This window comes from Rhinoderma darwinii, chromosome 9 (genome assembly GCF_050947455.1).
Source record: "Rhinoderma darwinii isolate aRhiDar2 chromosome 9, aRhiDar2.hap1, whole genome shotgun sequence".
NCBI lineage: Eukaryota > Metazoa > Chordata > Amphibia > Anura > Rhinodermatidae > Rhinoderma > Rhinoderma darwinii.
The window spans coordinates 38,808,123-38,818,122 of NC_134695.1; the positions used below are offsets into that span (position 1 = coordinate 38,808,123).

General features: G+C 42.1%; 1 protein-coding gene across 4 annotated transcripts in view; it reads left to right on the forward strand.

Moving 5' to 3' along the window:
* CYLD (CYLD lysine 63 deubiquitinase) overlaps positions 1-10,000 on the forward strand; it is a 59,820-nt gene that overhangs the window by 42,906 nt on the left and 6,914 nt on the right. For all 4 annotated transcript variants that reach the window (XM_075837524.1, XM_075837525.1, XM_075837523.1 and 1 more), the window contains 4 exons: positions 2,674-2,765; positions 5,017-5,083; positions 6,430-6,562; positions 8,015-8,123. In XM_075837524.1, the coding sequence (XP_075693639.1) occupies positions 2,674-2,765; positions 5,017-5,083; positions 6,430-6,562; positions 8,015-8,123 (401 nt within the window). The remainder of the gene's footprint in view (positions 1-2,673; positions 2,766-5,016; positions 5,084-6,429; positions 6,563-8,014; positions 8,124-10,000) is intronic.

The window sequence follows — 10,000 nt, forward strand, 5'->3', positions numbered from 1 at the left end:
CACTATTACAGCTGCTGCTGCTACTACTACTACTACTACAGCTGCTGCTGCTACTACTACTATTACAGCTGCTGCTGCTACTACTACTACCACTACTACTACTATTACAGCTGCTGCTGCTGCTACTACTACTACTACCACTATTACAGCTGCTGCTGCTACTACTACTACAGCTGCTACTACTACTATTACAGCTGCTGCTGCTACTACTGCGGCTGCTGCTACTACTACTACTACTACTACTACCACTACTACTACTATTACAGCTGCTGCTGCTACTACTACTACCACTACTACTACTATTACAGCTGCTGCTTCTACTAATACTACTACTACTACCACTACTACTACCACCACTACTACTACTACTACCACAACTACTACTACTGCTGCTACTACTACTACTACTACTACCACTACTACTACTACTCCTACTACTATTACAGCTGCTGCTGCTACTACTACTACTACTACAGCTGCTGCTGCTACTATTACAGCTGCTGCTGCTACTGCTGCTGCTGCTACTACTACTACCACTACTACTACTATTACAGCTGCTGCTGCTACTACTACTACCACTACTACTACTATTACAGCTGCTGCTGCTACTAATACTACTTCCACTACTACCACTACTACTACTACTACTACTACTACTACCACTGCTACTACTACCACTACTACTACCACTGCTACTACTACTACTATTACAGCTACTGCTGCTACTACTACTACTACTACTGCTGCTACTAATACTACTACTACTACTGCTGCTACTACCGCTGCTACTACCACTACTACTACTACCACTACTACTACCACCACCATATCTGATGAATGAAAAAAAGTCTGTGCTGCAGCATTCATGGAAATCCCAGGAGTGATCACAATACAGCAATTAAAAGGCAAAGCGGAAATGTATCCGCTCCACGATGTTGTGGTGTTTTCTTTTGACTTCTTATTACATTGGATACGGAAATAAAACTGAACGATATTCTACACTGGGTAGAAAATAGAAGTGAAGTTTGTTCCATTTCTTCAAAGACTTGATTTCTGTATCGTAATCGCTTTTGGGACTTGCATGAACTTTGTTTCAACTTAAAGGATATCCCTGTTCACAGTTGTTTGCAGGCAGAAATAATCTGCCTCAGAATTCCTTTTATTAATTTTGTGGCAGATTTTGACCTACCTGTGCTTTTTAGCTGAGGTATTCGCCCGCGGCCACTGAGGCTAATGCGAGGACCGCGGGCAGAAAATGCTGTAAAAAACGCTTGCAAACCAGCGCCACAGGTTTTTCCTGTTTCTCATTGATTTCAATGGCAGGTCGGCGGCATAAAGCCGCCTGAGAAAGAAACTCCTCTGCCTCCCATTGCAATCAATGGGAGGCGATTTCGGACGTTTTTTTGGCACGGATTCCGACGCGGTTTCCACTTCCAATATCGGCGCCAAAAACAATCAGTGTGAGGTAATTTTTAACCGCTTTTAAATTCGTTTTTTTTTTTTTTTTTTTTTTTTTAAAGTTTACTTTTTGAGAGACCGCTTCTGTGTATCCTGTATACATAAAAGTTGTATCTTGCCGTCAAAGCCGATTCCGTCAGGTCAGCAGGACTGACGGCTCGACTGAAAACTGGTCCTGTGTGTCGGAGATACACAGGATCCCGCGGTTATCGATCACATCTAACTTCATAAACGTATATTTGATCGATATTAGCTGGATCCTGCGTGTCCCGAGACATGCAGGACCAGCCTTCAGCCGAGCCGTCAGTCCTGCTGAACTGACGGAATCGACATTGACGGCAAGATACAGCTTCTATGTCAAAAAGTAAGCATTTTTAAAAAAATAAAAAACAATTAAAAAGTTGCGTAAAATCACCTCAAACATTATTTTATTAAAAGAAAAAAAATAAAGTCCAAAGGTGTATATAGCCTTTAAGGAATTTCCTATATTTGTTTATTTTTATACAAGTGTTTATTATCCCTGTGCGGTGACATCACTGTGTTCATTTTTTTTTAAGTATATGAGGTGCAGAGGTTGCATTTGCACATAGGAAATGAGGTAGCACGACGGTTCCCCTGCCACACTAGAGAAGAGCAGTACTTTAAATTGCTTGTATGGTTGGGGGGACCCTGTAACAGATCTTGCATTTGGGGCCTTGAAGTTTCTCATTTTGCCTCAAGTCTTAGGCCTCATGCGTACGACCGTAAGATTTTTTTTTACTGACCGTAAATGCGGATCCAATGGCTTTGGATGCAAATCCGTAGCCGTCCGCAATTGTGGTAGCGCGCATAGACTTCTATGGACGAGTCTGTGCCATAATCGCGACTTAGAATAGGACATGTTCTATATTTTGCGGCTCTATTCTACGGCACGGACACATCTGTAAATATACGGAAAGGTGTCTGTGGCCTATAGAAATTAATGGGTCCGCAATTTCATTCGTATTTACCTGATCCTTAATTACGGATAAAAACTACGGTCGTGTGCTTGGGGCCTTATTGTCTTCAGCCACTGAATAATTATTATTTTCCTGACTGGTCATTCTCTGTACTGTGTGGTACGGTAAATAGGGATTTTAGATTGTAAACTTCACTGAATCAGGGACTGATGTGAGGGATTACAATGGAAATAAAGATTGTGAAAACAAATATTATTTTTTTAATTTATCATTTCAGATATGGATATGTATGTGCAACAAAAATAATGAAATTAAGGAAAATTTTAGAGAAAGTAGAAGCGGCTTCAGGTTTTACATCAGAAGAAAAAGGTTTGTACTATATTAATTTTGACTTATTTTTGCGACTTGTGACTCTAAGTGTTGTCATGGGGAAATAGGAGTTTTCGGGGTTGTAGACTTCCTGTAACTCCAGTACTGCTAACGCTGTAAACCAAAAAAATGCATTTCATGGAACATTTCTAGTAATTCTCCTTTAAGCTCAGTTAATTTGCATAAAATCTTAAGTAATTGCACAAATAGCATTTCCTGTAAAAAACTGAATATCTCCCATTAGCCAGAAAAGTGACCTAAAATAAACCGCTAGAATCGCCAACCTATGGACCTCTGTAGTCACCGACCTATGGACCTCTGTAGTCACCGACCTATGGGACCTCTGTAGTCACCGGCCTATGGGACCTCCGTAGTCACCGGCCTATAGGACCTCCGTAGTCACCGGCCTATAGGACCTCCGTAGTCACCGGCCTATAAGACCTCCGTAGTCACCGGCCTATAAGACCTCCGTAGTCACCGGCCTATAGGACCTCCGTAGTCACCGACCTATCGGACCTCCGTAGTCACCGACCTATCGGACCTCCGTAGTCACCGGCCTATCGGACCTCCGTAGTCACCGGCCTATCGGACCTCCGTAGTCACCGGCCTATCGGACCTCCGTAGTCACCGACCTATAGGACCTCCGTAGTCACCGACCTATAGGACCTCCGTAGTCACCGGCCTATAGGAGCTCCGTAGTCACCGGCCTATAGGAGCTCCGTAGTCACCGGCCTATAGGACCTCCGTAGTCACCGACCGATAGGACCTCTATAGCAGGGATGCACAACCTTTTCTGGTCCGAGGGCCACATTTTCATATATACTGCCTTATACTACTCTTAAGAGCCGCAATAATTCTTAAAGGGGTATTCCCATATGAGACATGTCTTGCATATCAACTCTATATGGTAAAATGTCAGATAAGGGGATACATTTATTGAGGGAATAGGGTCCCCCTGTACTCCAGAGAAGAGACAAGGGCAGGGCGTTAAGTTTTTCACAATTTCCATCTCAACTCTGGTTCGTAGAGAAGCTCCCGAGCGGGACACCCCCACTATGATGTCCAAATGCCCTAAAAACACATTTAACCCTGCCCGGCCTCTTCTCTAGTGCACTCCCAGTCGTTATAGACAGGCAAGTAATAATAGACAGCGGGACAAAAAAATGTACTGACTAGAGATGGGGGTAATTCTACCCAAAAGTCGATTTATAGTAGAATTCCTTTAATTATTTTTTTATTTTTATTTTTTTAAAGTACCGTAGTTGTCTGATTCAGGAAACCTAGTTTCAAATTCCTTATTAGGGAATTCTGAGTTAATATCAAAAGGGGTTTCACCGCACATGAACCTCCTCTATTAGCCAGAGTGTCTACACAGCGCCTCCATTGCTCTGGAGGACTTAGCACATCCATGCTTTACACGGACAGTGTGCTCATTTCAATGGGCATCATGCAGTTCTTAATTTCCCCTGTGCTGCTGCTGCAGGTATATTGAACACTTGCTACAAGGTTCCTTCACAGATCACAGCTGATTGTTGGGGGTCTCGGCAGTGGGACGCATTGTGATCAGTTTATCTCCGGGGGACCCTTCTAACCAAACTGGGTTATCCAACCATTTTTTTTAATTATTAAAATGGTTACCAATTTGGTTATCTCTACTCAGTTTTCTCGTTAGGTGAAATTCAGTATTCTATTGCCGCTCCATGTCGGATAAGATTTAAGACCCCCTGCACATGTAGCGGATTTGCTGCAGATTTTCCATGTGGATTTGTGGGAAGAAAGTCCACAGCGGGAGACTTGCAGGCAAGTGGATGAGATTTTAAAAAAAATCTCATCCACATGCTGCTGAATACTTTCCCCATGGAAATCAGAGCATGCTGCGGATTTTTAAACTTGCAGCATGCTCATTCTGTTCTGGATGTTCACTGCGGATTTCACCCTTTTCAATGTAGTAGGGGTACAAAACGCTGCAATGTTCGCACGTAACACGTGCGTCATTTTGCTGCGAAAACTCCACAATAAATCTGCTGCCTGTGCGGGGCCTTTCTGTCTTAATATAGGGACACCTTTTATCTTGTGGACACCTTTTATCTTGTGGACACCTTTTATAGGGACACCTTTTATCTTCTGTAGTTATCTGCTAATAGAATCCAGGCTGCCGTTAGTGTGCATTGGCTCCATCTGCTGGTGATAAAGTATAACATCATCTACCATGGAATGCAGGTTAAGTTTATTTGATTTTTTTCTTCAACAGATCCAGAGGAATTTCTGAATATCCTGTTCCATCATATATTACGAGTAGATCCCCTGTTAAAGATAAGGTAATCTAATTGAACTCATAATGTTACTTTGCTCAAGAGTAAAACTTGATAGATGAAACATCTAGCACAGCAGAACCGTATATGTTTTCAAAGGTTTTCATTAAAATAATAACAGGCCTTTCTTTCTGTGGTAGATGTTGCAATAGTACACCCAGACTCCGCACCGATCAGCTGCTCCGGCTGCCTCTGGGCACCGGACATCCATTCCGGAAGCAGATGGCTCCGGTCACGGAATAGCTGTCAAGCTGCAGTACTGCAGCTCTTCTCCTATTCAAGTGATGAGAGTGAGATCCAACTGCTTCCTGCTCCAACTACTGCATACCTTTCAAAGCAGCTGATCGGTGTGGGGTCTGGGTGTCGGACGCGCACCGATTATATACTGATGACCTATCCAGTTGTCTGGTCGTGGAAAACCCCTTTAATTCACTTATAAGCACTGCATAGAGTGACACCTAGTGGCCAAAAAATAGAAACCAGAAAGTAAGCTTTTCTTATTTTTTTTTCTGCTTTTTGTTTCTTGTATTCTATTGTGAAAGTGAGTGTGTGTACATCAAGCGTCTCATGTCCACATTTACAAAGTAGAACAGCAACTAGCTGCGTTAAAAGCCTTACTAAAAAGACACTTAAAAAATGCTCACACAGAAAGTATTTACATGATTAAACTAATAATTTGCAGTATGTTTAATATTCATTAAAAAAAAAGGGAAAAAAAGGCTTCATTTGGGGATAACCCTTTAACTATTTATTGACACATTAGGTCTGCTGTTCCTGTCAGCAACATGAAGGGTCTTTTAGTCTTCTGTCTTCTGCAACACTTTATTATACTTTGTTTCCTTTCCTTGCCAATTTCAAGATCTCAGTTTGCTGTCACTGAATGTGTTTACATCCAGTGGCTGAATATACCCATACAGACGTAATACTTCTGGTTAAGATTTTCATCCTAGTTTCTACAATTGTATCCAATCTAGACCATCCTCTGTGACTTTAACAACCTGGACTCATGGCTGATATCTTTTACCTGCTCTGATACATTGTATCAAACCCTCAGGACAGGAGAGCGATTTGTTCTGCTGATATGTTTAGCTCACGGCGGGTTGTCTAGACTGGATACAAGTGTAGAAACTTTGAGAGGCATTCAGGTTGTACAGGTTTTTTTTGAGCCTCTGGATGTAAACAAGCATAATCCCATTCACTGGCAGCAAGTTGAGATCTTGAAAATGGTGAGGAATTGAAACCTAAAGAATATTAGTTATATTATTCAGTGGTTAAGCTGTATTTACATTTAATATTATAGAATTTACCGTATATGTGTCTCCAGTTATATTATGGACAATGTAAACTTTCAGGTCGGCAGGACAGAAGGTGCAAGATTGCTACTTCTATCAGATTTTCATGGACAAGAATGAGAAAGTTGGGGTACCCACGATACAACAACTGCTAGAGTGGTCCTTTATTAACAGCAGCTTAAAGTTTGCAGAGGTAAATCCTGTCGTCGTTACCAAGTGTTGGTTAATTGTAGATGCATCAGGGCTCCTATAGATCCCCAGGAGAGGGTTGTAATAAAGCACGAATTCATTCTCACCATGATCTCGGATCAGGACCCTGTTCTGTTCCATGATTTAATTTAGTAAGGAGCTGAATTTATAGATCTTCTAGCCTGGGTGTGATTTCACCTTGCCTTGGAGCCGCAAATTCCCATTCCCCCGTGGGTGGAAACCACCATAATCCAGGGTATCCTAGAACTGATTCATTGAAGGAAATGTATGATCAGAAAATGACGGATTATTTCAATCAGGTGTTTATTATAAACATATTTTTTTAGCATTTTTTTTTTTATGTGACTATCCATATAAAAAGGCCTTGAAATATTTCAGCTTTCACACCGGCCACACTAATCGCAATACGCTGACACTTCCTGTTTTCCGTAGCTCACTTTTCATCTAGGACTAGGACAGAATGAGCAGAGTCATCTCATTATCATTAGAGGGCAGGTGATGTAATGACGTCTCTATTGTACAGCTGGAGGCCTAGATGAGACTGCATAGTAACACCATGTAAGACTCTGTATGCAGCTCCCATGTCTATCCCTGGTTTCTGGGGGACAGGGCTCTACTCCATCACTATACTCCATTTCCTGGAGACTTTAATAATCTATGACGTTTCCCTGTCAGATCACTCCAATTCATTGCAGCTGGCATAAAGTACTGTATACATACCCTGCTGCACTGTCTATACAGGAAGGAAGCGTATGCCTCCAATATGACCATCCCCATGGAAGATTTGAAAAATAAACAGCCACTATTAAATTCATGATCCATTCCATTAAAGGAAACCCATACTGACAATTATGGCAAATATCACTTCGAGCCTGTTCACACCTGTGTTGGTCTTTCCGTTGTTCTAGACCAACAGAGCCTCCAATGCCGATATGAACAGGCCCTTTTATTTACATTTTGAATTGTTTGTGGTGCAGGAGGAGCAGCTTTGTGTGCACTATATGTAGTGTGGTACTTTTAGTCCTCAGCTTAAATGTTTTTCCATCAGAAAATCTTGGTAAAACATAGAAAAATATCCAAGAAACACGAATATTTTGTATGGATAACTCTGTAGTCTATTTATTTTGCATACTACAATGTTATAAAAAACAAAAATGACAAAAAAAAAACAAAAGCAATGCAGAACAAAATAAAAACAGTAATAACGCATGACGTGTCTCGTGCAGAGCCATATCTAGCGTTTTCATCCCTTATTTTGAGAGTTACTTGCTAGGGTTATGTCCCACGATACCAACCAATCCGCAAAGAATGACTATTAAGGTCAATTTGAAGTAGTTATGACTAGTCAGAAACGATAGACTAAAACACAATCTAGAATCTTCCCCCTCCGGATTTTACTGGTACGATGCATACATGAATTTTCTTTCTTTCTTAGGCTCCGTCATGTCTGATCATTCAAATGCCTCGATTTGGAAAAGACTTTAAAATGTTCAACAAAATATTTCCTTCCCTGGACCTGAATATCACAGATTTATTGGAAGACAGTGAGTGATTTTTTTTGTCAAGCAGGAAAATGTGACCTATTAAGGGATTGTTTTTACTACAATGTATTGTTGGTGGAGATGGAACCCACACCGTGCCCGGAACAATATGCGGAGCCCCCCGGCACTATGGGATCTTTTGTTTATGCATTCGCAGACATTAGACACCCTTCTAATATCGCAATGCAGCCAAGTGCAATAGTATATGCTTAGAGCCCGCCAAATTTCTGATTGGGAGGTGGTACAACTGGAAAGGCAGGCTGCATACAAAGCAATGCGGGAATATATTAAGTCTGGCATTTTAAATGGCAACCTTAATCTAATATACGTCGGCGGGAAATGGGCCAAATTTACTTAACAGGTGCACACCTCTTAATTCATTTGGCACTTCTTTGGCTGTCCACGTGGCAAATGCAATTCTATGGCTGCTACTAGCAAGTATGGACTTGCACTTTAGTTAACGCTAGTTTTTGGCATAAGTTCTAGTAAACCTGGCGGTCAATGGCAAATCGGGTCATGCGCCAAACTCTGCAATTTTTTAACGCAATAAGACTGGCTTTTAATATATTGCCCCCGATATGTCGTCCTCCGCTTACACACTGCTTTGAGTTAGGGTGCCCGTATACATTAGATGAAAGTCAGCTGAACCCATCGTTTGCTAATGTGTATGGGGAAGTCCTGACTTTCACCCGATGGCAGATGTTGGGGGAGAAAGAAGAATCCGGTATGTTGGATTTCAACATTCCTGATCCTTTCTTTCTACCAGAGATAAGCCGCTATCCGTGGTGTCTGGACCAGATTAGGAACATGTTTGCCACGGCTGGAATCTACTAGAGATCACTTGATGAAGGTTATTAAATCATCCAATGGTCCAACTTTCAGAGGCGCTTTACCAGTCTGCAACCTGCTGCATTAGTGGAGATTAAACTGTATTTTCGGTTTTGGAGGTAACCAGGCTAATAAATTAAAGGATTGTATTATGTAAAAGTAAAATGTAACTAGACTTAAGGCCCTATTACACCGGCCAATTTTGACCGGTGCAGCGAGCGCCGATCAACGAGACCGCTCATTGATCGGCGGTCGTTTGCTCCTGTCACACGGAGCTATGGATGGGGACGAGCGGTCGTTACTCCGATCGCTCGTCCCCATACATTATCATCATGTCAGCAGCGCGTCTCCCTGTTTACACCTTATGTAACACATGATGAACATGAGGAGGTGGAGGACTTCTGTTATGATCATTTTGTGTAATAGGAGGTGAAGACTGTCCTAGGAAACTAAAACACATTCTGAAGGGTCTGAATGAGCAGTTGGGTAACCTCAAAGTGTACCTTCTGTTTAGTATGATACAGCATTTGCAAACATGACTTACTTCCATTTCTAAGTGTAACAAAGTTTTAAAAAAAAAGCTTTTGACATCTCAGAAGTTTTGATCTGTGGGGGTCTGTGCACTGAGCCCCCCCCCCCCACCGGTTACTAAAACAAAGCTGCAGTAGCGCTCAGTTGAGCGCTGTGCTCCTTATTTGCTGATTGGCCTCCCTCGGAGCGGTGTACAGGCTCAGTCAAAAGTCTATGAATCCGTACACCGCATGCTCCTCTTTCCGAGGAAAATCGATCCGGAACGAAGCTGCACAGTGCTCACCCGAGCAAAGCTGTCACTTCATTTTAGCGATTGGTGGGGGGTCTCCGTGCTCGGAACCCCACCGATCAAACTTCTGACATGTCACTATGACGTGTCAAAAGTTTTAGCTACACTTTAAAGATATGTATTCAAGGAATTCTACTTCTGTTGTCTCCATAAGCAGCACAATTCTGTAGCTCCATACCCTCTCTCTGGGACCCCCATATTCCGTGTAGGAGCATTGGAGCAAAACTGCCAT